The 27,920-nt window shown below is 40.0% G+C and overlaps 1 protein-coding gene across 1 annotated transcript in view; it reads right to left on the minus strand.

Moving 5' to 3' along the window:
* The window catches only part of RAB34 (RAB34, member RAS oncogene family), a gene marked incomplete in the record, with an annotated part of 431,068 nt that overhangs the window by 106,460 nt on the left and 296,688 nt on the right, over positions 1–27,920 (minus strand). The window contains 2 exon segments of the mRNA XM_044055175.1: positions 13,437–13,527; positions 18,954–19,035. Of these exon segments, the coding sequence (XP_043911110.1) occupies positions 13,437–13,527; positions 18,954–19,035 (173 nt within the window).

Genomic DNA, 27,920 nt, shown 5'->3' on the forward strand with positions numbered 1-27,920 from the left:
CCAGTCGGCTCCACGTGGGAGTCGGAAGCGGCCTGTGGCTCTGAGGTAGTGGGCGCCAGGGACTACGAAAGCACCTCACTAAGAACTGGCGACTGGCCTAACGGAGGTTCGTCAGTTTTGGACCTCGGATGCCTATCCTTTTCCTTGTCCTTGCGTTTTTTGTAAACTCCGGTCGTTGGCTGTTCCAACGGCATTATATAATTAAATCTTCGGCCAAAGTAATGAAATGCAAAATCGAACTGACACTTAATAGTGCGTTGGTTAAATTTAGCACAAAACCGACAGCTAGCAATGTTGTGGTCAGGGCCTAGGCAAGGAATACAGTAAGAGTGAAAATCCTTATGAGGTATTTGCTTCCCACAAGAAATACAATTGTTAACTTTTTCTGACATCGGTCTGGAACAAGAAAAAAGTTTCCCCAATGGGGTACTTCGCTTTAATGAAGACTTCGGTTCTGAAATTCGGATTCGAAAACCTCAGGAGTCGGCCGACCGGCACTTGCGAACTGCTTTTGCTTCAGGCACCACGCGTCAAGAAAGATTAAAGAAAATGGCATCGGCCGCATATTTTATACTCCTGGCGCACAGATGTCAGGGAAGAGGTGACAGCAGCCGACATCGGACCAGGACTTTGAAATTCAGGCTGACTGCAGGTAGCCTGCCAGCAGGATAACCCAACAGTAATGACCGCAACAGTGAAACACGATGAATATTTTTAGTTCATCGATAATGACCCCTAGGAGTTTTGTGTGGGTGTCAGGTTGGATAGTTGTATTGTTAGAAGATTTAATAAAAAAGGAGGTTTTGTGATGAGAAAGAGAATAGGGAAGGAAAAGTAGGAGTTTGGTCTTTTTGGGATTTAGGATAAGTAGGTTGTGAGAGCCACTGTTCAGTGGATAACAGGGCTTGTTGGGTCAGGGAGTGTACTTCAGGAATGTTATTTGAGATGGATATAAGTGTAGAGTTGTCAGCATACTGAATAAGGGAGGATTTTTTGCATGAAGTGTAAAGATCATTGGTGAAGATGTTAAATAAAGAGGTCCCAAGATGGTGCCTTAGGGAACACCAGTGGAGATGGGAAGGAAAGGTGAGGAGGATGAGAGCCATTTAACAGATTGTTCCCTGCCAGATAGGTAACTATTAAACCAGGCAAGTGCAGAGGGGGATAGGTACAGATTTCTGAGCCTGGATAGTAGTAGAGGATGAGAGACAGTATCGAAGGCTTTGGAGAGATCTAGGAAGAGACAGAAAATGAGTTTATTGTTGTCTAGGGCCTCTTCAATGATACGAGTGAAGGAGAGGAGGGCAGTGGTGGTGTTGTGGTGAGGACGTAATCCATTTTTGGTAGGGGTAAGTAATTGGTGCGTGAGGAGGTGATTGAGAAGCTGCGAGTGAATACATTTTTCTAATATCTTGGAGAGGGGGACAGAATGGCAATGGGTCGGTAGTTTGAGGGGTCGGTGGAGCTTCCACCTTTATGAAGGGGGATAGTAAAGAAAGATTTCCAAAGGGTGGGGACAGTTGATTCCATGATAGATCGATTAATTAGTATAGATATAGGATAGGCAATTGAGTCAGTAGCAAGTTTGAGGAATGTAGGAGAAAGGTTGTCAGTGGAAGGAGAGCAAGGTTTTAGCTTGAGTAGTGGAGATTTGATGTAAGTAATGGGAACTGGCTCAAAAGAAAACAAAGTTGTGTTAGTGGGACTTGGAGGGGTGGGTGTCGAAGTAGAGTTTGGCTTAGAGCATACCAGATTTTGGATCGAAGAGATAAAGTGTTTATTCAGGAGGGTAGCTGTTTCCTGAGAGGAAGAGTTAGGGTATGGGGAGGGATTAGTGGGCTTTCCAGGACAGAGGACGTTGTTGAGAGTTGACCAAAATTTTCGAGGATTGGATTTGTTGTTAAACTGAGCAGAGCTATAGTATAACTTTTTGTCATTAGTTGTATGTTTTTTTGCAAGGTTCCTCAGTTGCCTGCATTTTTGAAGAAGAGGTGGTTTAGTTTTAGTCCAGGTTTTCCAAGCACTATCTCTTTGTTTCACAAGGGACCTAGTCTCCTTGGAGAGCCAGGGAGCATGATTTGATTTTACTCTGATCTTCCTAGAGGGAGCTAAGGAGTTTAGAGTACTCATGAAGATGTTATTGAAAGTGCTTACAACATTGTTTAGGGGGAGGTGTTTTAGGATGGACCAATCTATGTTGTGGAGAATGGAGTTAAATTGGGATGAATTGAAAATCAATAGTTTTCAACAGTCTTTGATTAGGAATATGGGAGTAGTGTCTTAAGATGGTGGTAGGGAAATGATCACTGAGGGATTCAGGTAAGGTGGTGGGATTGTGGTATTGGTGGGGGAATTGGTAAGGATCCAGTCTATGATGGAGCTGGAGGTGGAATTTTATGGAAGCGAGTAGGAGATGTTATAAGTTGGCGGAAGCCGTGTAGGTGGATACTGAGTTGGGGGGAGCCAGTTGTGAGTTTGCATCAATTAATGTTGACATCACCAAGGATAAGTGTCTCATATGGTATGTTGCGGGAGAACCAGGATAGGATGTTTTCAAGAATGGGTAGATTGTTACCAGGAGGAAGGTAGATAGAGGCAATTGCAAGTTTTTTGGGGGGTATTCAGATAGCAGTTAAGGATGATGATTTCAGCTGAGAGGAAGTCAGGAATTGGAGAAGGGTAAGATGAGAGGTTAAGGTTGTTTGAGTAGAGGATGGCCACGCCACCCCCTTTTTTACAGGTCTATCAGATTGGAAGATATTATAACCTGGTGGGAGTATTTCACTACTTGAGATTTGTGGCTTGAGCCAGGTTTCAGATAGGGAGAGGATGTGAGGGGTATTGAGAGCTATCCATGAGTGCAGCTTAATAACTTTATTTGCTAGACTCTGAATATTCAATGAGTAAATAGTTAAGTTTTTGGATGGAGAGGATTGTTGTGACTGAGGTGAGTGACTGTTAGAGGAGTAAGATTGGGGCAGTGTAGAGGTAATTTTGGGGAGAGAAGAAGAGGGGCCAGGGTTGGGATGGATATCTCCAGAACAAAGTAGGTTTTTAGTGAGGACAGAGTGTGTAGTAGATGCTAGATGGAGTTTGTATAGTTTTGACTTAGCTTTGTGGGAATGTTTAAAAACCTGTGTTATGGATAGTTTATACAGACTTGAGGTAGAGGTAGTAAAGAGATTAGGGGAGATAGTAAAAGATGAAGTAGTTGGATATACGTTGTATGAGTGAGAAGTTGGTGAACATAGGAGTGGGTCAGAGACATTGGAGTGGTAAGAGGTGGAGATAGAGAGAATAAGGAGTAGTGTAGAAGATATTAGAAAATACATGTTGGAATAAAATATGGTCAGATAGAGTAGGTAGAGACAGTGGTATAGAGGAAGTGGTGTTGACAAGATTGACAAATTAGTAAGGTGGTTGTGGCAATAGGCAGGAAGAGGAATTGTAGAGGCTAGTGGGACAGGAAGGGGGGATAGTTAGGTATAAAGGTAATTGTAATAGGGGTGTTTGGGAATGGGGGTAGGGTAGGAAAGCGAAGTGAGCCCGAGCATAGCGAGGGTGAACGGAGTGGGGCTAGCACCCTGGTCAAGATGAAGTCAGAGAAACAATCAGAAAAAGATCGTGAAAAACTAGCTTGAGAGACAAGGATATAAAGTTTCTAAAGGTATAGTCACCAGAAATAAATAAAAAAGAAATAAAATATGAGCAGAAGTATGCTTACAAAAGGACACTGGCCTCAAGCTATACAAGTAGATTTACTTGAAGCAAACCCAGTGCTGTACGGTTAAAATAAGACTTAAAAAGAGAAGCTGCGGCTGGGCCAAATAAAGCTGAATTATCTAATAATGCATCCATTAATTTTGATTTGAAGTCATCCTGGAGGGGCTGCAACCTAAGCCAGGAAAATCTTTTGAGAACTGAACCAGTAGCAGCTTCCCTGCCACAAACCTCCACATCATCTCAGCTGCATTTAATAGAGTGTTTTTCCACAAGGGAGGAAGCTCCCAAGATTGATAGAGCCAAGGCTTTTCCTTCAAATCTGGAAGATCTGCAATGGCACTTGATGCTTGAGACAAAAGCTCTAAGAAGTACTTAGTCATATGTGTCTGATAATTGATGGCCCTGAAAGCCAAGCTGACTGAAGTATAAGCCTTTTTTCCCAGTCTCTCAAGGGTTCTACTCTCTGTCTGATGGGAGAAGAGTGGTATAAGGAAGCATCCCAGATGGTTTATCTGTAGCTACAGAAATGACTGCTGGGTCTGCAGCAGGACACCTAAAGAGGAATTTACAATCCTCATGGACCTTGTGGTAGCAGTCTGGCTTTGTGGGAGCCAGTGCCTGGGAGTCTGGGGTTTGGGAAACATTATGAAAGGCATCCAGAAATACAGAATGCACTGGGGAAATGCAGAAGGGCTAGGGAAATCAACTTGTAGAAGTTGATATCTTTTTTTGACATCAGAAATTCTTCCATAGGGGAATCAACACTGACTGAATCATCTTCAGGGGAAACATATTCTTGGACAAAGGGAATTTGTGTAAAATAACCCAAAGATTCCTCTTCATCAGAGAAAAATTCATCAAGGAGTCATTGTCTCTAATCCTAGAGTTTATCTTTAGGGGACTTACTTGCAGGTGTCGTTTCCTGCCAAGATTTCCTCACCGCCAATTCTATCAACTTGCCAGTGGGAGGGACCACCCAGAACACAGGAGTTGTTCTGTACACCTCACACAATGCCAATTCATCTTGAGAGGGAGGCCAAGATCCCTTCTGTCACATGAGTTCCAGGATCTCTTCGAAGGAACCATCCTTGGGAGGGGATTGAGGGTAACCTTCTCTGTCATCCAAGTTTTTAACTGAAATGACTGACTCAGTTAAGGAGTCTAGATGCTTTTCTTGCAAGACCTCTTCTTCTGTGGTTCAGGGGATGAAGCTCCTGAGTTTTCTGAGAACTATCTAACAAAACAGGACATTTGGATTTAATGGAACAAATCTTCCCAGAAGACACCTTTGCAGAAGTCAAACCGAAAGAACACAGGTCATGGGATAAAACTGTAGTCGGTGGAACCATCTTGCATGTCGAAGAAATAATCCTTCCCAAGACTGGGAAAGCTGCTTCAACCTCTACAGGATCTGAAGATGCAGCACCCATGGTTGGTTTCAACTCCCCAAGGGAAGAGTGTGAAAAGGACCAGAGTAGAATCCTTGAAGTAATCTAAATTGTCATCACTGAGGAGGGAATCAGAGCTGAAGTCTCAAAGGCTGAAGACTCCGAGTGAAGCAATGGAGCCATCCACCCAATTCCTCAGCTCCAAGACTCCAACATTGGGTCAGACAAGGCTATAGTCTGGTGAGTTACATTCAAAACCCCTGGAGCTGATGACCCATTAATCAATGGCTCCCAGGCTAAAGGTTCAGGTGGTGGCACAGATCTGAGGGAACCAGAGGCAAAGGACACACCAGTGAGGGTGCCTGGATGGGGCGAAGTGAATGGATCCAACCAGCTTCAGAGGTCATGGAGTCACAATGACTGCAATTCTGACCCAAGTTTGAGAAACTTCTGCAGAAAGAGATCCAATTCAACTTCTGAAGTACTTTTATAAACCTAAAAGATCTTGTAGAAAGGGTAGAGGTGGATGGATCTTGAAACTGGTCTCTCTGTTTTCTTGGAAGAATCCTGAATAGTTATAGGAGGTCCTAATTCTGGATCTGGAGGAGAGGTGTAGTAGGTTTCTGAGCAACATGTTCTTCTACACTTGAAACCTTGAGAGTCTACAATGGAGCCAAAGAATCAGGAGAGGGCTTCCTCAACTTCAAATCCTTACTTAGGTTTCGATGCTTTATCGCTCGGCTTTTTTGCCTTAGCTGGATCTAGAGGAAAAAGTCCTTCTTCTATGACCTTATTCCTCCTATCAGATAGAGCCCTGGGACCAAAATGTTGCATAAAGCATTCAGACGGGCAACTACTAGACAGACTACAAAGAGATCATGAGGGTCTTGAGGGGGAATTTTGTGCTCATATTTTGAGCAATTTTTGAAAGTGGTAGCCTTCACCACTTCACTTGCAGTTTCAGGTAAACACCAACCAGCAAAAACCCAATACTCTAAACAGTTCAAATGTTAGGACCAATACTCAGTTCTATTAAATCTATAAACTCTATCAACTCAAGAAGACAAGAAGACTATGCTTAATTAGTTGGGTAAATTGAAAGCAGAGGTTGTCTGCTACCCTAAAATATCTACCAAGTCAGACAAGCAAAAGGATGGAATGGCTAAATAACAAATTCCTAAAAATAAAGGGAAATAATCTACAAACCTCTTAATAATACTTATAAAACTTGAAGATAGACACACAAAAGCCTGTAGGGTTTGTGACGCCCCAACACTTGACCAGTTATCAAACAGCCTCAATCCTCACCATTGGCAACAGTGGGGGACGTACACACAGTCTTTCCAGATGCAGCTCTCTGCATCAAGTGCAATTTCCCTTAAGAGCACAAAGAGACCACAATCAGTCTGAGGCTGGTTTCCCTCTCCTTCTCCAGACCCCCAATAAGACTCCCCACTGGCACAGCTATAGAGTTGACATGTCAACTGAGTGACTTAGCCAAGGCCTCCAGCACCCTCTCTATACAACCAGTGCTGTGTCCTTGCCCAAGTACCTGACACACTCTTTGAGGTTTGATGTATATACACACACACACACACACACACACACACACACACACACACACACACACACACACACACACACACACACACACACACACACACACACACACACCTGGGAAAGGCTGGCCCAGGTTACTAGCTATGCCCCTTTCTGCCCAGACTACAAGGTAGTAATTACTGCTACCAGTCACTCCTTATCACGTACTTTAAGGACCTTAACAAAGGGTTCCAATCTTACAGTGTAATGTTACTATCAATACAAATGGTACTTTGACCAAGAGCAGGGCTATTAGGAGTGGTCCACAGTGTCACCAAATAAATATGCAAGTACTCTCAGAACTTAAATATGTCTCACAGATATCAGCCACAATGATAGGTTTAAATATATTTAGCAATAATAAAAAAAGAAAACACTCCGTAAATAATCACAGTTACATCAGAGTTTGAAATCACAGGAAATATTTAAAACAACATTGCAGGACAGTCTCAAATAAATAAAGAAAACATCTAAGCTATACTTCACTACATTCCTGAATGAATCTAAGAGAATTACTATAGCCTAGTTAACTTACTTACAGAGCAAGGCAAGTGTGGTGAATGGGTCTTCTTGTCAGGTCAAAGACAAAATACATAATGCTCTCTCTTTCAGAGAATTCTTAAATTAATATCTCAAATATTACTGCTGGATTAGCTTGCAGGATGACATTACTTCTTGTCATATGACTTTAGTTCCCAAGCAAAACACCCACTGCTAGAAAATTCCAGCATTTAGCATCTACCTGTGAAAACACATAGCCCTCAGATCTTTGCAGCTGCTGGAAGACATAAAACAATAAAACACTTACAAGACAATGCAGAAGCTCCTTATAATGTCAGACAACCTGTCTCCTTGCTGTACTGAAAAGTACAGTTTTGTACCTACCATAAATGTAGATGTTCGAGGATCACCATTGCTGCAGTCATGACCTATGGGTAGTCCGCTGTCCTCGGTCGGCCCGAATACCAAAGGGCTAGGACTGGCGTCGGTCACTGGCGCTTGAAGCTGACGTCAGAGCGTGCCAGTATTAATGCGCATGACCGACGCCATATCCTCAGTCTTTCTTGCCCCAGATGTCAGAATGCACAAAACACCACCCCAAACCCAAACCTAAAAAGGGGGAAGGAGGGAGGGAAAATAGGACTGCAGCAATGGTGATCCTCAAACATCTACATTTATGGTAGGTACAAAACTGTACTATGTTCTTCGTCTCCCATTGCTGCAGTCATGACCTATGGGTAGAATCCCAAAGCAAAGGAAAAGGGAGGCTGGCAAACTAAATTGCATTAGGAGCTGCTAACATGCCCTGTAAAACTGCAGTGGCAAACCCAGCCCTGGACCTGGAATAAAGAGGTAAATGATAATGCTTTGTAAAGGTGTGTACAGAACTCCAAGTAGCTGCCTCTAAAATATCCTTAGTAGCTACCCCTCTCAAAAAAGCAGTAGAGGTGGCAGTAGCCCTAGTAGAATGAGGCCTGATCCCAACTGGAACACTCTTCCCATGATGAGAATAACAAAAAACAATACAATGGCCAATCCACTTAGAAATAGTTTGTTTCGAAACAGCTTTCCCTTGTGAAGTCAAAGCAAAAGAAACAAATAATTGTCGAGACATCCTGAACTCCTTGGTTCTGCTCAAATACCGTAACTGCCTGTGCACATCCAAAGAATGCAAAACTGTTTCCCCTTTATTTTGGGGGTTAGCATAAAAAGAAGGCAAATGTATAGACTGGTTCAATGCCACATTAGAAATTACTTTAGGCATGAAAGTAGGATTAGTACGCAAGGAAACTCTGTCCTTATGAAAAATCAGAAAAGGTTCCACTGCCATGAGAGCCTGCAATTCAGATACCCTTCTAGCAGAAGTAATGGCCAACAAAAAAGCAGTCTTCCAAGACAAAAACTTCAACTCAGCTGTAGCTGCAGGTTCAAAAGGAGGCAGAGTCAGCTTCTCCAAAACAAAATTAAGGTCCCAGGAAGGAGTGGGAGCTCTTCGTGGGGGTCTTATATTCTTTGCCCCTCTAAGAAACTGTTTAAACAATGGATGAGAAAATAAAGGAGGGTCACAATCATAGTGAGCAGAAATAGCTGCAGCATGTACTTTCACAGAAGAAAAAGACAAACCCTTGTCCAATAATTCAGTCAAATACTGAAGTGCATAACTCAAATTAGGTAATGAAACATCAAAGCCTTTAGCTGAACTCCAAAGTAAAAATCTCTTCCATTTATCAGCATAAACCTTTCGAGTGCTAGGCCGCCTGGCTTCCAAAATAACATCCAGAACTTGAGGGAGCTGAAGGCCCTCCTGCTTTAAAACAGAATGCGCCAGGCTGTCAGGTGCAGGGATTGTACCCTGACATTGAGAAAATGATCGTTCACCTGAGATAACAAATGAGGAATCTGTGGTAGTGGCCAAGGTGCCCCATGAATTACACTTCTCAACAGAGGGTACCAATGCTGACGTGGCCAATCTGGTGCTATAAGAATCATACAAGGCATTTCCCTCCTGACTTAACAGTACCTTTGGAAGAAGAGGCAAAGGAGGAAAGGCATACACGTGAAGGTTGCTCCAACTGAAGGACAGAGCATCTATTTTCCAGGCTTTTGGATGAAACAGCCTTGTGCAAAACTTTGGCAGTTGGAAATTCAGAGGAGAAGCAAACAGATCTATGTCTGGAGTTCCCCAAGCCATGGTCAACTGAAGAAATACCTGAGGGTCCAACTTCCACTCGTGAGGATCCACCATCTGTCTGCTCAGAACATCTGCTAAAGAATTTTGTGTTCCTGGCAGAAACTGTGCTCGAAGAGTGATGTGCAGATTTAAAGCAGTTTCCCATAACAGCATTGCTTGTCTGCAAAGAGGGTAAGAATGAGTTCCCCCCCCCTGCTTGTTTACGTACCACATGACAGTGGTGTTGTCTGTTCGAATCAACACCTGTCCAGGTTGAAGTAGGCCCTTGAATGCTTCCAATGCAAATTGAACTGCCAGCATCTCTTTCATGTTGATATGCAAGTGAAGTAGCTTTGGGGGCCAAAGGTCTTGTATCCATTTTCCCTTGAAATGAGCTCCCCGAGCTGACTCCGAGGAGTCTGTCGTTAATATCTGACTTGCCTCTGGTTGGGTCACAGAGTCCCTTGTTTAGGTGACATTCCTGAGCCCACCACACAAATTCCCTCTGGATGCAAGGCAAAATCCGAATGACAGTGTCCAAATCATGGCTGTGTTGAGTCCACACGCTTTTGAGATACCATTGTAGCTTCCTCATATGCAGTCTGGCATTGGGAAGTACTAGAATGCAAGATGCCATGAACCCCAAGGCTTGAAGGACTGTCCTTGCAGTCAGCCTGGACATTGTTGATAACTGCTGAAAGTATAGATGAAGATTTCTTTGTTTGTCCGGGGTAAGAAATGCCATCTGAGCAGCTGTATTCAGTCTCACACCCAGAAAACACATCTCCTGAGAGGGTACTAGACTGGACTTTATTTCGTTCACAGAATACCTTAGGCATCTTAAAACTGTCATTACATACTGTAGATGTTGAAGAAGTTCGTGCTTGTCTTGAGCCAGAATCAAACAATCGTCCAGATAAGGATAAATTTGTATTCCTCTTTGCCTGAGAAAAGCTATTACTGGAGCCAGGACTTTTGTGAATACCCTGGGCGCAGTAGATAAGCCAAAGGGCAATGCAGAGAACTGATAATGCAAATTCCCATTCCGAAATCTCAGGAATCTCCTGCAACTGGGCCTGATAGGAATGTGAAGATAGGCCTCTGAGATCCAGAGTTACCATCCAGTGATCTTTGCCTAGCATAGGTAGTAGTTGTTGAAGTGTTAACATCTTGAATTTTGGAATATCCAGAAAGGTGTTTAGAATGGACAAATCCAGAATTGGTCTCCAAGTATTTCCTTTCTTTGGCACTAAGAAAAGACGGGAATAAAACCCTGTGCCTCTTTCTGAAGAAGGTACTACCTGTATTGCTCCCAACTGAAGCAGAGAAGAAATCTGTGCCTGAGCTTCCAGTCTTTGCTGAGGAGGCACATCCGGCATACCTTTGAAAGGAGAGAGGGTGTGAAAATAAAATTTGTAGCCTCGATTTATTATGTCCAACACCCATTTGTCCTGGGTAACCAAATGCCAATTCCTTTTGAAAAGTCCCAGTTTTCCTCCTAGAGGAGCTGCCAGCAAGGCAGAGTCTGGCAGCTGAAGACACAGGTCATTGGGTCTGCTTCCCAAAGGACTGACCCCTGCCCTCACCAGCAGAAGGAGTAGAAAAGCTCAAATTCCTAGAGGTAAAAGGGGCCTGAGAGGAAGCTCTACCCCTACCTCGCCTCGACCTGCCCCTAGATTGATTATCTGAAGAAGGGAAAGACCATCCCTTAGCTGGCCAATTCCTACTAAACTTAGGGGGTTGTACCTGCAAAAAGTCCTTAACCGTCTGCGTAGACTTAGCTTTTTCCTCCATTTTTTTCAAAACTGATTCTACAGGAGGACCAAAAAGAACATCAGATTGAAGAGGAGCATCCATAATCCGGGCTTTAACATGCTCTGACAAGGTCTGATCTTTCAGCCAGGCATGCCTGTGAATAACTGAACTAGTAGCAGCCACCCTGGAAGAAGCCTGTAAAGCATCAAAACCACACTGTAATGAATGCTTACCAACTTGATCTGAAGCATGCACTAAATCCTGAAGCTCTTTACACTCAATTCCTTCAGATAGAGCATCCACTTTAGATTTCAATTGGCTTAGCAAAAAATTCTGATACCTGAGCATATGAAACTGACAATTTAAAGCTCTCATAGCTAAAGTAGAAGTATACACTTTCTTGCCCCACCTATCCAGGGCTCTAGCATCCTTATCCAGAGGAACTGGATTTTTAACCACAGCAGCCCTAACACCTTTAGGGCCTTGAGTAATAGTTTCTGGATCCGCCCTAGGACTCATATAGGTACTTGTGAGCTTCCGGAACCCTGTAGTATCTATCAGGTTTAACAGGGGCAGGAGGCAAAGAATCTGGGTTAAGGGCAGCTTCAGAAAACACATCCTGAACAACATCCAGTACAGGGGGAATAGCCAAGGGCCTATGCTGAGGCAAAAATAAGAATTCCCTTAATCTTGTACGAGAATCTGAATAATCTTGTCCTTCCCATTTAAAATGTTCCCTCATGGAATGCAAAGTCTCAGAGAAGGAAAAATCTTCTGGAGGAGACGCAGAGGGAGTAGTGTCCTCTGCCTCCGAATCTGAGTAGGGAGGGAAATCCTGAAGTTCTTCCACAGAAGAATCTGAATCATTAGAAGAATGGACCAAACCTTCCAACTCTGTCTCTACCCTGGGCCTCTTTTCAGGGGGGGGGCAAAGAACCCCTAATTAAAGTTATCAAATCCTCAGCCATTTTTAACATGTGCTTCCTAGGAGCAGGACCCTGGGGACTAGAACCAGAAGGGACAGACTTAGTCTTAGCATGGCTTTTGCTTAAAGAAGGAGAAGGCCTAACCACCTTATGAGGGGAGGGAACCACCGACACCTGAGAAGCACCCTCAGCCTGGCCTAACACTGGAGAAGCCACTTCCTGTAGTAGTAAGGGCTCCCCCTGGGATTCAGACAGAACCTCGGTAGGAGCCTCGGAAGTAGTTGGAGGTTCTGCAGAACCGGCGTCCTCAATGGACGACTCATCCTGTTTGGACCGCAAAGACTTTTCTTTGCGCTTTTTAGAAGAACCGGGCGTCGGAGAATCCGACTGCATGTTGTAATTACAATGTTTACCAAACACAAGCCTAGCACAATCTAACCGACGTTTGATAGTACGCTTGTTAAAAGTAGCACAAAAGCGACACCCAACAACGTCGTGCTCAGGCCCTAAACAAGGAATACAAAGTGAATGGTAATCTCTATGAGGAATCTGTTTCCCACAAGAAATACAGTTATTAACTTTTTCTGACATCTGTCTAACTGAGGCAAGAAAAAGACAAAAGTTTTCCCAACGGGGTACTTAGCCCAAGTTGGTCTCCGGTCTGAAACTCGAAAACCGACAATTTCAGAACGCCGAACAGCACTTGCAAACGCTGCTTCTGCTTCGGACCACGCGGCAAGAAAGACTGAGGATATGGCATCGGTCATGCGCATTAATACTGGCACGCTCTGACGTCAGCTTCAAGCGCCAGTGACCGACGCCAGTCCTAGACCTTTGGTATTCGGGCCGACCGAGGACAGCGGACTACCCATAGGTCATGACTGCAGCAATGGGAGACTTAAGAACATCCATCTTTTATGGTGCAGTTATAAAGTAATTTAGTTTCAACTATTTTTCTTAAGTTTTGCAAGTTAACATTCTATGTTCCAGTTTCCACTGGTAAAATATATACATTTACAGAGTTACAACAGTTTATGTACACTTCTGTTCTCTTCCAGTAGGTTACACTATGGACACATCTCGAAGCTGAGTACTCTACAAAATTTTTTCAGCACACGTCTGTACAAACTATCTTATATGACATACAGTTCTAAAACATTTGTAACACAAGCATATGAATCATGTTGATATTCACAAATGACATATGACTATTTACAAAATTCCAGCTAGGTGTGCTGGCAGTACCTCCTTTTATCACATGGCCACACTCCAACTAGCTATCTCAAGCAATAATATCAAATAAGAGGCAGTGCACTTGTCTACTGACACCGGGCATGTGACTTAGAAAGGTGGCAAATGTGTTTTCAATCTTACCTGTTAAGGATGAAACAGCCCAGTATTCTGCCTTTATTTCTTTTGCAACTTTTATAGCATCTTTTTCAATAAGTGAGTACTGTGATGGCGACTGAAATAAAGAAAAATGAAAGATGACATTAATTTAAATGAAGCTTAGAGCTCTGTATCTTCTTATAACCAAAAAGAATGTAAGTAGAACTTTCTCTTATATAGCTAGATTACAGATCATGACAAAAAAGGCAAAACATGACAGTGCATGTTTGACACAACCCTAGTACTATACAATAACACTGACCTATCCACAGTTTTGAACTTGTTCTGCAATTTAGAGGTCACTCTCTGTGGACCTTCAGTCTACATAGATTCACCTCATCTCTGGGGCCATTGTGTGGACCTTACATAATGCAGACTTTTTATGTATCCCATCTCTGACAGACTGTGTTGACCTTATGTATACAGACTCCAATGAATTCTGAACCCATCTTCCTAACGTTAGCTAGACCTATTACTTTCTCCTATTCGGCCTCCCTTGGTATTCACCTTGTGGCCTCCATCTGAGTAAATAAGTACTGGACCCACCCATCTTCCCTAAGATTCTCAGTCCTTTCCACCATAGCTGTTCCCCTCTTCTTACACACATTGAGACACTCTGACCTGGACTTGTGCTTGAACTTTAGTCATACTATGAGCATCATAAACACATTATCACTGCACTAAATGTGCATCTTATCCATCTAATATACACCTTCACACAAACTTCCTAGCAACAAACAATCTTTGTTTACATGTCCCAGAATACATTTCATGTCATTGCTTTATTTCATTTTTTCTTACTAAAGAACAAAAAGTTTGGAAAACGGTCTTTCTCACATTTTTATGAAAATATTTATTTTTACAAACCCTACACTTCACTGCAGTATACTTTGACTAATTTTGCTGACTTTCAAAATGGTTCTACTATGAAACTCTGACTTCCTTATAGTCAACAAGCCCAAAGGTTGAAAAAAGATGCCCAAAACACAGAAAGAAGAAAAAAATTAACTTAAGTTCTTTATTGCACAGGACAAGTCCCCCCAACCCCAGAACTCATACATACCAACTCCATGGTCACTCCAATTCAAAAATGGGAAAAATCTACCAAAACAAGTGAATCATTACTGATGCACACTCAGAAACCTCATTGGCAATGAATTATTATAGGAAATAGCATTCAGCAGTATGCCTTTCGTATTTTTTCTACGTGATACTGACGTTCTAACAATTGTACAGGCACCCTTTCAAAACAGATATTTCACATAATCAATGCCTAGAATCATCTACAGACACAGAACTCTTTACTATCATAAACGTTCAAGAAAGTCCATAGTTTAAGCTCAAAATTCTACTCTTTCCTTCCTAAAATGCCTGACTTTGTGGCAGAACAGGGACGATTACAACACGCAAATATGGACAGACATTACAGTTAAAGACCTTAGAGTTCATAAAATACATAACACAAATTCACTTACTTTATCAAATGTCTAAAAATACATATTAGTGCAAATCCTCTTATGGTACCGAATGACTAAAAAACATGTTAATGTAACTTTTCTTATTATGCTATCTAAATACTTGTATCTTTAAAAAGTGTCCCTGACTTACGGCTCCTTTTCCTAACTGTTTCAACTCAGTTATTTCATAAAAGGTAGACATCTATGCACAAACCCAGCGAACAGCCTGCTAGGTGTGTTACTAACTCATAAAATCACATTACAGGCCTGCAAGTCCATCTGTTCATTGCAGGATTATGTACAGTCTGTTATACCTCTATTTCATCTTTGAAAAGACAATGAAACTAATTTAAAAGAAGATCAAACAAACTCTGGAGAGCAAAACACTCTCTCAACCAGTGTAATACCTTATTCAAATAATTTACCACCTTGTAGAATTCACAGATAATGTTCTGAGAAAGGCAGTAATTGAGAAGTGGTAGGTTTGGGGAATTTAGGCAGCATGGCCCACCATTTCACCCTTCACAAAGCTCGCCTCACCACCCAGATCACCATGCAGCAAGTCATGGTGAATCATAGTAGTGTTTCAAGGCATGACAACATACAAAGCCACAGATGCAGTATTTAGGACCACTAAAGCAGTGCATTCAATCTTGTGGACTCTTACGTAAAAATCAGATGGTATATGCTTAGTGTTATAAACATGCTGCAACATGCAATGCATATGGGCAAGTGTATATGTACATGGGTGCTGAACTCGCAGAAGATGCAACACTTTCTCTAAATACAGCAAAGCAATGGGCAACACAGCCATGCAGGTACCAGCAAACTGCTAGACTGCACACCACAGACACCTGTGAGTTGAATGGAAACAAATGCTAAAGACACAGGTGAATGAACCATATACTACAATTTTGGCTAAGAAACAGCTAGATGAATGCCAGTGGAAACATACATGTTCTTAGTTTTTGCAGCGCTATCAAGAGTGGTCATAATCCCCTCAGTACTGAGGAAATGGATGCACACACCACGATAACCATATATACGTAGCTTGAGCCACTATGACCAATTGTTTGTTAGTAAAAACACAGCCATCAGCAACGTATAAAACAACATGGGGTCTGCCTTGATATGCCAACTTTATTACAACATTAAGCTATAATCTCCATCAGTAATGTATAACTGGGTGCTGTGAGTAACTTCTCATCCTGAGTAACTTGTATTTCATGAATCTCTCATACTGAGTCACTTGTATTTCTTAGGGGTAAATTTTATCTACCTCTAAGAAAAAAACTCTCCTAAAGAAAGCTCAGTTCTCCATTCAGCCTCAAAGCAACACATTAATTGAAGTTGCTACCTATACTAAATTACTGGGTCTAATAATATATGAACATCTAAAATCTGACCTGCACATACAACATAATATTAACAAAACACACCAGAAACTACACATCCTCTACCGGCACAAACATGTCCACTAAATAAACCCTGGTGACCACCTACTTACTTCCCTCCTTCATCTATGGGACCCCATTACTCACTAACCCACAATCTTCCCTAATAACTAAGCTAGAAGCACACTGTAACAAAGTTGTCAAGTTTGCTAGAAATGCTAAATATTCTACCCACCACTGTATAGCCCTCCACTCCCTAAAGTGGCTAGAATGTCCACATTACCTCTCCTACCTGCAGTTGAAAAACTATGCATAAATTAATCTACAAATCTTTTTTCTGCCCTGCCCTTAGTCCAATATTTAGCAACTACCTACCCAACTTCTAACTCTTACTCTGTTGCCAGAGCCTGGAATTCCCTTCCTTTTACAATAAGAAATAATCAAAACCTGGCATCATTCAAAATTTCTTTACAACAGACTCTGTCTTCATCCTGGAAATGTACTTGCACCAAATCTCCACCCTTTAAATCCTTACTTCCTCTTCCTCATAAATATACTCTTTTCACATAGCTGCCATAGTGTTCTTTACATATCCCAAATCAACACTGATCCTTAATCGTCTTTAGAAAACCTAACTATAGCTTTCAGCAGAAGATGTATATAACGTTAGCATTTAATCTGTATTTTGTCTCACTCTGCAACCCATGTTTGGCATTATTGTAACTGTTGATAATTTAACTTTTCATTTAATTTAACTAGTCTTTCAATTATTAATATATTTTGTGGAGATTGTATTAACTGTTATATATTTGTCTATGTTCATGTTTTTGTGGAGCTTTTCTCCCCAGGCCTCCATTGAAAATGGGTTATTTTGGCCCAGTGGACTATCCCGGTAGACAAATGCCAATAAATAAATAAATAAATAATAAATTAAGTGGCTTTCTTTCCCATCTCTAGCATCTGCTTACTGCATGCCCATTTCCCAGCATCATGCAGGTCTGTGCCTTTGTCTGCATTCATGGATGCTGCGGCCATAGCCAGCCATGGCATTTAAATTCAAAACTTTCTGCTTCCATAACCTTTCCCACAGGCTGACCCAGTAAACCCTTCTTAACAGCTTTAGTCTTTGAGCCTGTGACTGTAACAATGTAGATATCTCTTCCTCAATAAATACTATCACTTCTGCATTGGCATCAATTTTGTGTCATAATATGTAGGTAGAAGCAGCATGCTATAACACTTCTTTCAGTACACATTTAGTATATGTTCCTCAGACCATGTCTGACAGTGGCAAAATAAGTTACTGATGTAGGCTCTGCAAACCACAATGCTAGAGCTACATTACCTGTGACAGTCGAAATGAAGCTCGCAGTTGTCTTATAGTAAAATATATAGTAAATATGTCAAAATGTAAAAAAACTCTACTAATCTAGTTGGGATAATTTTTCTTCATTAAACCCATGACTGACACTTCCAGTGAACCTTACAGCATGTAAAATGTCAGTAATGCAAAATGTGCAGAATATGTAGTTGGTTTCAGTGGAAATGCAACAGGCCTGCTAAAAAGTTTAACTGGCTTCTCAAAGGTGCACATATTTGCAGTGCTTAAAACATAGTGTTGTAATTCTGAACATAGAAACACAGATTACTTCCATGCGGTTAAGCCAATAGGACAATGGGTAAAAACAAAGAGAATCTACTTGTGTTCAACCAAACTTTTAATTCAAATGCAGATAATATAAAATTTGTTCAGAGCTTTCATTCCTGACATTAGGAACTTCATGTCAGGAATGAAAGCACTCAATTAATTTTATATTATCAACATTTGAATTAAAAATTTGGTAGAACACAACTGGATTCTCTTTGTTGCTACCAGTTGTCCTACTGGCTTCACTGCACATAATTCATCCGTGTTTCTAGAGTTTGTGAATATTCTGAGAGTTGCTTGCTTTTTGTAAGAATTCTGAATATAGCGCAGGGTTTGAACTACAACAGTTTAGAAGCCTATATCTTGGTTCAAGATTAAGAAAATATATATGCAACAAAACAAGATATTACAATATTTTAATACTTTTTACATAAACACCATTGCTAAAAAAGCTACAGACATGGATGCTACAATGCTTCACAGTTTTCCAGCCAAACATCATGGATAAAAAAGCAACATGTTTGTGTAACTCGCATGCTCTGGTAGCACATTTCAGAATTGGCTTTGGATTAATGTGCTTTTCTCAATAAATTACGTCTTTTGTAGGGTTAATGAGTATTTACAGAAAAGCTAGCAAGTATTAACACTGTTGAAGAAAGAATTTATTCATTTGTGAAGAAAACCAGAAGGTACAACAAAATGTATGTATAACAAATACCTTCAGCCATATTTTCTTTACCCTCTATAATATTGGGAATGAGTGTGACCCAGTGAAGCCTACACTTGACTACATCAGCAAGAGTTCCAGCAAAATTAATCATCACAGAAACAGAGCCTGTAGTGTTGAGTAAGTCTCAGAAAATATAAGAACTTCCCGGGCCTACACTGAAAATGGGATTCTGCCCAGTCCGACTCTTCCTGCTCAACAAATGACAAATAAATCAATATAATATGCATAGGAAAATAAAAAAAAATAATAAAAAAACCCTCTCATGGAACCTACACTGAGGTCTTTTTTCGTCCCAACCAGGAATAGCAAAACAGATGTAGGGTCATTTTCTTCTAAGGCATCACGAAGCCACTGCCTAAGAACAAAAACAAAATAAAATTAATGCATATATATATATATATATATATATATATATATATATATATATATATATATATATATATATAGATCATCCAGCTAAGCAGTAAACATTAACTTCCAGTAAGTTATTTATTACCATCTCTTCTCTCCACAATAACTCATATGGTTGTTATGTATCAAGACATGCACAGCAAAAACACAGTAGTTATTCTACATATATACACATTACTGTAACAGTAAGACAGTGAGCATTAAGCATGAACAAGTGCACACTTATACACAAACGCATATACACACACACGTACATGCATATATACACACTCCAAGTGAAGAGACTACACACTAAGTTCAAACAAAACACTGCAATCATTACTCAAAATGTACGACTTTTTAGACAATACATCATTACAAATTTAACACAACTTGACACAACCTGCTACTGTTATGAAATGGCCTGATGAAGTCAACGAATATTCAGCTTGTTGTAATGAAGTGGGTGGATAAATTAGTTCAACTAGATAATCAAGAACTTACCCTATCTAAACTAGTGGAAGCTATTCGTATCTTAGGAGAAGCCCTATCTCACACATAATTTAGCAGTTTTATAGGTTAATAGTCAAATACGAGTCTAGCTGCCTTTGCTGGCCATTTTAAGCCTAGCCAGTTTACCTTTTGGTGCTAGAACTAACCTATCCCATTTGGTGTTAGATTAGCCTTACCTATCCCATATTAAATAATTATATATTACTCCCAGTAAGAATAACTGGGGTCATACTGTAGATAATTTGAGGGGACCCATGCAATGGATAAAGCATTTAGGAGCTGTCTTTATCCAAAAGTAGTACAGTGGGCACCGTTTCCCATCCACAGATCCAAGATGCACTTGAATATGAGCTGGGATGAGCTTTGGATGGGCAGTCTATTCCAGAACAGCTGAATCCCCTACAAGATAAACCTGTCCCTCCAAACTGCAATGTTAATACTTTAAATTATGAAAGCTCCCAAAGCCTCATTTTATTTGAAAGTGCACACTATACATTCCCACTGTAATAATATTTAAAGAAAGCAAAGCATACTTTTCATATTCTGTTTAAGGCAGAGTAAGCAAAACAAGAAAATCTGCTTAAAGGATTACTGGGAGTAAGGCTGGGTCTTGTCATAGAGGACATGTACTGTACAGTCTGTGGCAGTATTTAAGCCAGTAGCTCTCTGTGCTCAGTGCAGACGGCTTCCTGTCACTGCAAGCAATTTTCACAGTCCTGCATTAATCCTCCAAGATGGGCCATTGTATCTGACACAGCGGACATCCATAATTCAAAATGCTCTATCCCTCCCCTCATCCAACTGGACCTTGCTAAAACTAACTCATTCTCAACATCGGGTCACATGCACAACAGAGTACCTCTCTACATTTGCACCACTGGGTTAGGTCAAAGGAATCATCCTCACAACTGTTTAAACTCTTTATTGGTTAGTTTCTCCTTTATTCTGGAAAAACATATATTTTTTGCACCCGACTTTTTAACCTTACCACCACCAACAAAATACTCCTTCACTTAAAAAAAAAAAAAAAAACTATTAGCAACTTGAACTTAATCAAAACCTTCACACCCAGTCACTTAATCCAGCTCACTCTATTCTTCCCCTGCCTCCACTTCTACTCTATGCAAAGGGGCATTCACACAGCCTCACAAATGGTCAGTCACAGCCAGTCTACACCATGAAAGAGGGGGCACAGAGACAGAATGATACATATGGCCACTTTCATCTGCAGCTACACTCAAGCTATGAACTTTCTCTCATTAGCCATTGCAGCAGATGTAAACAATGTTATGTACTGCCTGCTACCCATACTTTAATATTTTCCACTGCACAGTCACACTAACAATACTTTTATTTTATTACCTCTGACTCCATTGTTTATTTGTTGCAAAACGTTCCAAAAATAAGATGCTTGATGAATATTCACTTAAAGTGACTGCTTAAGATAGTTTCAACATCATAACATAGTTGCTAACCCCCAACACTCACACTACCAAACATACTTAAAGGTGAACTCACTTTAGCTTACATTAAAACGATGAAACTTTTAAAGATCTGTATTAGATCTAATCTATCAACTAATAAAGATTTTTGGATAAAACAGTCTTTGTTTGCATTTCTTTTATGCAGAAGAAGATTCACTGCTAAGCTGTAACTAAGGTTTGTTGAATTTAGCTAACCGTCTTTAGCTATCCCTTTGGGATATTTTCAGTTAGTCTTAAACCATTACTGGATTGGGTAGGACAGACATCCAGGCAGGCAAAACAGTGGTTTCTTCAAGACTTTATCAGTATGGATGAACAGGAGAATCCTAAATACAACCTTGACATGGAGATGTAGTCTCCGCACAGGTCACCAATTGAAATGTGGAGGCACGCTACAGTGAGTCCCGAAATGTGGAGAATGAATGGCTGAAAGATCAGACTTGTATATATACCAAGTCCAAGATGCCACTTCTTGAAATATTCCCTTTTTTCCAAGGTATGAAGATCTCAGAGTTGGTATATATAAGTTCTGGGAGTGTGGGTGGCTTGCCTCCACATGGGGGTTGGGGGGGGGGTCTTGCCCCCATGCAAAAAGAAGTCTTGAGGAGAAGAGCAATTTTCAAGATTCGCTCTTCTCCAGGTTTTTGGTATCTTCTCTATGTGTAGCCAGCCTAATTAATCTATAAGCAACAAGGTCCACTACTTGTATCCAAAGGTTGTCCAAGGAGAGGTAATCAAAAATGGAACTGATTTAGTTATGTTCAGATGGTACTTATACCATGAAAATAAAAAAGTACCAGGCTCCATAGTGTAAAGGGATGGAGTCCTGACTACAACCCATGCAACCTGGATTCATCTAATGTGGATGAAACCGAAGTAAAAAGGAGATGCCCACTCGTGTCTCTCAAGGAAGGAGGGTAAGCATGCTCACAGGGTACACAAGCTGGTATGATTATCCCTGGTTGGGACAAAGGAGAACTGCCTGTGGTGCCTTATGGCAGTGGGCAAGACTGCTTGCTAAAAATGCCCTCACAGAAATTGGGGAAGGAGGCTCAACCCACTGCACTGTCACCTGCGAGAAATGTTAGCTATGACGTAAGTAGTCTTACTCACATGTGCAGAGGGTTTTAAGGCAAAAAAGAAAAATCCCAAACCACTCCTTTGTGGCTTACTGAATGATGTCCTCCTCAGGAAATCCCTGCCCCAGTGATAGTAAGCAAAATGGGTTAATTAGCTGAGAAAAGGATAGATGATCAACTGACGGTGGGGGCACTACATAAATAAGTGAATAAATGAATGAATGAATGAATGAATGAATGAATAAAATTCAATGTTCTTTAGGACTCTGAAAAGGGTTTCACTGAGTTCTCCCCTAACCCAATGACATTTAACTTTCTGCCCAGAAACACAAATGTCCCATTCTAATATCTGGAGGGAGTAACCCCTCCCTTTTCTTTAAACATTACATGGACAGGATTTCCAAGAATGTGTACGCACAACTCAAAGTGAATTACAAAGCTGACATTCCTTTTTTTTTTTTTTTTTTTTTCAATCTGATAACAAAAGAAAATTATTCCTTCATCTGGTGTTCAAATCCAATTTGGACTGTATTTTATTACAGGAAACACACTTGTTAAAAGAACAGTGGATCTCCATAAATAATAAAAAATGGATCAAGGATATTATAGCGTCGGGGAATAAAACTAATAAAGGGGGAGTAGCTATCATTATTAAAAAATCCTTTGATCATTCTATTTTAAAACAAGAATCAGACCCGGAAGGAAGATGGTGTTACTTTGTAACTAAAATAGACAAATTGGATAAACCTATCTTGGTTTTAAACTTATATGTCCCTTGTACGCTCCAACACAAGTTTATAATGAACTTATACAACATTCTTCGTAACTTTCCAGGATATTACTTTATAGTAGGGGGGGACTGGAACTCTGTCCAGGATCCTATTCTGGACAGGTCCAATAATCTGACCTCAAATAATATACAGGCCTCCTCTGCTATTTCAGAATTTAAAAATGACTTTAATTTATTTGACCCTTTCAGTATTAATCCTGACAACCTGAAGAATAAAGGATACACCTTTTTCTCTAAATGCCATAAGTCCTGGTCCAGGCTGGACTTCTAATTTCAGGCATTTTTCGGAAATTCACAACTACTGTCTGCACCGAACAGAGATCACTTTCTGATCACTCAAAGATTACATTAACTATAGACCACTCCCCATTTATCCCCCCAAAGAATTTGTTGAGATGTTGGAAACTTAACCCTAATCTACTAGGAAAGACCGATGTTAAGAAAGAAATTGATAACTTGCTAGACCAATGTATTCTGGTCTTTAAAGACAACACTCCGTTTGATATTACATGGGCTACCACTAAGGTTTTGATAAGAGGGTTATTAATCAATAAATCTGCCTACTATAGGATCAATCACATCTCTAAAGAGAGGAGTATACAGGAAGAATTTAAATCCTTAGAAACACGAATCCAACAAAAATACTCTTCGGAATTAGAGAAAGAGATTAACCAGCTGCGGATAAAATTAGCATCCCTACAGGCTGAAAACTTATCATTTCACGAAATCAAAACCTTGGCAAAGTATTCACACTGGGCTCAGATTCCTTCTAGGTTTTTAGCGAGGTTAATTAACCAACATAACAACTCGCCCCCTATTTCTAAAATTAAGATCCATCAAAATTATATATGTAACACACAAGACATAATAAAAATTTTTGAAGAAATATATGAAGAAGTATACAACCCCACCCCTAGTATCATTGATGAGCATGAACTAAACCTATTTCTTGACAAATTAGTAATGCCAAATATGGAAGAACAACATCAATCTTTACTAGCGGCTGTGATTACTCAAAAAGATACTATCTCAGCGATCAATAATCTTAAAAATAATAAAGCACCTGGACCGGATGGCTTCACAGCCGAATTCTATAAAGCCTTTAGTCATAAACTAACAACCATTCTTTGTCACCTTTTTAATTTCATTATTGAGAAGGATGTTTACGACCCTCACCTAAATGCATCTCGAACTATTCTAATTCCCAAACCTAATAAAGACAATACCAATCCTAATTATAGACCCATCTCTATTTTAAATATTGATATGAAAATTTTAGCAGCAATTTTAGCTAGTAGGTTGAAATCTGTGATTAATAATATCACGTCCCCTGAACAATCAGGATTTATAAATCAGAGACAAACTTTTGACGAGACCCTCACCCTAAATGCTATGTCTTCTTTATCACTGATTAAACATACTCCTATTTACGCCCTTGCTGTTGATGCATCCAAAGCATTCGACAGAATAAACAAAAAATTCTTGATCTCTGTTCTGCATAGATTTAAATTTCCTACACAATTTATCCACATTCTTGACACCCTTTATAAAAATGCATATACTACTTTACAAATAAACAATCATAACTCGAAAAGGATAGCGATTAATAATGGTATTAGGCAGGGATGCCCTTTATCACCACTTTTATTTAACCTCTATATAGAGCCTCTGCTTTTACTAATTAAACAGAGAACATTCCACTATATTCCAAGGTTATTTAATACTGAAATACCTCTTTCGGCATACGTGGACGATTTAAATATTTACTACTCCCTTCCCAACTCTGATATTAACAAAATTAATAATGCTTTACAAACTTTCTCCAAATTCTCGAACTATAAGGTGAATTTAGATAAGACAACGATCTTCCCAATTAACATTTACTCGCAATTACCTACAGAAAGACCTTTACCTAATATAAAAATCAGTGACCACCTCCAATACCTGGGTATATCCTTCAAGACAGATGGAAACATACACCAACAAGAGGGTTTTTCTAGATGTTGGAGCTTGATACAAAAAGACCTGGAAAGATGGACCCAACTAAAACTCCCGGTTTTCTCAAACGTAGCCATTATCAAAATGAATATTCTACCGAGACTACTATATGTTCTAAATGCTCCCAACACCCTGATGCATAATAAAATTTTTAATAATATACACTCATCTCTTTTGAAATTTATATGGAACCCAAGACCTATTAGGATAAGCTATCAAAAACTTGTTTACCCCAAAGATAAAGGTGGCCTAGGTCTTCCAGATTTTAGGCTTTTGTATGAAATAAACAGAAGCAGTAGAATAATTAATATTGCCACCTTCAGAGAAGAAGTAAATGCCTGGTGCCCATCTTGGGTCAAGCTATATCACAATTATATCAAAACTCTTTCCATTAATCCCTTGGCACTCCCATTCCTAGACATTACTGCCAAAAGAAAATATAAAATTCAAAATGACCTATGGTATCAAATCAGATGCACGCAAAACCTGTTTAAATCACTAAATCTACATTTAGCTTTTCACCTTCTTCAACCCTTACACCTTAACCCTAACATTAAACTAAACGAAAACATGATTAATTTGACTCCATTCCCACTGATCAAAAGTAGAACTGTTTTAGACTTCTTCTCACTCAAGATGGAGACTATTTCTTCCATCAGAAATAAACTTAAGCTTCCGACCAAGTACACCATCATGATTAGACAAATTAAAGACATCTGTAATAGATTCTGGATGGATATTGACATTCCTGAATCCCAAATAGAGTTGTGTAAGGTAATATGGAACCTATTAACTCGTAAAAAGAAAATGGTTTCTCACACTTATAAACTAATTTCTACACTCAGATGCTCGAAAGAAGCTATCCATTCTGATGTTTGCATAAAGCAAGACCCCTCGATCTCCTCTAAGTCCATTGCCCAAGCCATCTGTAAATTTTCTAAAGCTATTCCCCTATCAAAATTCAGATATACCCAACTTATGATAACAAATAATGCATACTACACCCCAGCTTTACTAAACAAGATGTACAAGGAAATCCCACCTTTCTGCCAATTCTGCCCTCAGATGGAAGCAGATATCATCCATATCTTTTGGAGTTGCAAATGCTCATATAGACTTTGGTGTGCCCTCAGAGTCAAACTGGAAAAAATGGGCTATGAAAAATCTACGCTCTCTTGGCAATTTGCACTCCTTCATATCCCCCCGGTAGGCAAGGACATTAAGAATATACATTTTCTAATAACATCTTTTATGCTGATAAAATACTATATCACCTTAAACTGGAAGGATAGATCGGCTCTTTCATGGGAAGGATTCAAACAGATAGCTGGGAAACATATTTATGCTCACAAATATTTGTGGTATTCCATGAGGCTAAATCCTACACAGAGAGATACATGGAAAATGGTATATGAGTTTATACTAGCATAAATTCACAGCATTTAAACCTCTTTTTGGGTGCTCTGCATAGATGGGTTTTGTATATAGTTAATTTAGTGTAGAGATATGCATGTCTGTAAAGCTGACACATTCCTGAATTGTGAAGCTTGTGTCTCAACTGGAAACTTATTCCAACTTGTGACACACTGCCACTACTTGTTCTGAACTCTGAAAAACACCAAATGTCTGCAAATTACACCGAATAAAGTGTACTATTTCACTGCTCCTTCCCACTGCACAGAATATCTTTGCGCCAACCTTCCCAAAGTGAAGTACTTCTTTGTTACAGAAAGAGCCACACTGATGCTAATCACAGCTGTAGATAGTCTACCACATAATAATTACTGCTCGTCTTATTAGAAAAGTAACTAGTGTTACCTCACAATACACACTGTATTCATAAAGTGATGATGCCTTCAAGCCACAAAGACCAAATTATTGTCTTATTACTGGTGAAAATGTCTTCCACAAACATTTACATGAAACCTAAAATGGACTCCCTCCTTATGTAAGGATCATTCCAGATCACAAAAATCTGAAATTGGACATGAAGGCATAGCTCATTCATAAGTCCAAGTTGAGGGCCCTCAACAAACTTCAGCTTTGGGGCCTCCCAACAACACTATTCCTGCATCACACTAATATACAACTGGACATTACTTTCACATAATACATTCATGTCTTTTTATGTATATATGTGAACCATAGCTAGGTCATCCAGCACCCTGGGTAGTACTCAGATTCATGCTTCCTTAATCCAAACATGAACAAAAAAATAGTCTTTCTAAAGTTGAGCACCAAAAAAAAAAAAAAAAAAAAAAAGAATGAAACTTGGACTCAGCTACTGCAAGCTCTCTGCTACAGTTACTAACACATTAAGCTGCTAGGTCCATTCATTTAAGAAGCAATGTCACCTGTAGATTTTTAAATGAATTTCAATACTGCACCCACACTCTAAATGCCAATCGTGCACTTGAACACCTTGCACCTAGAGCAGCCACCCGTTTTACCCTACCAAAGTTACAACTTTGGTCTATCACAATCAAATATGCCCATTCCATCTCTAACTTTCAAGAAGTAATGTAAAATGTCCACCAACAAAAGGAACCATGGTTTGAAGTACAAATATATGATGGATAGATAGATACGACAGACAGAGACATACACATAATCACTCACCCACATATACACAGATGTGTATTTATATATGTATTGACAGAGAGATAAACTCGTGTGTGTGTATTTGTCTGTAAAATAAATAATGGCTGCAAGAATAGTATTTCAGCTCATTCCTGTCAAATACATCTCCTTGCAACCCCCCAATACTGTACACACGCATACATACTCACACAGAGAGTTATCTTATGATCACACACAGTCTGCCTGCCTCCCTGCAAAAAAATAAATAAATAAAAATCCATACTGTATACACACTTTTGTTACGTGTGAAAAAATTAAAGACATAATGGCCACTTCAACTAGTTGTTCAAAACACTAACTCTGCTTTCTTCCCATCAAAAGCTGTATTCTGTGCACTCATTTTATT

This window comes from Protopterus annectens, chromosome 13.part0 (assembly GCF_019279795.1).
Source record: "Protopterus annectens isolate FY-2018-M chromosome 13.part0, PAN1.0, whole genome shotgun sequence".
In the NCBI taxonomy this organism is placed as follows: Eukaryota; Metazoa; Chordata; order Ceratodontiformes; family Protopteridae; genus Protopterus; species Protopterus annectens.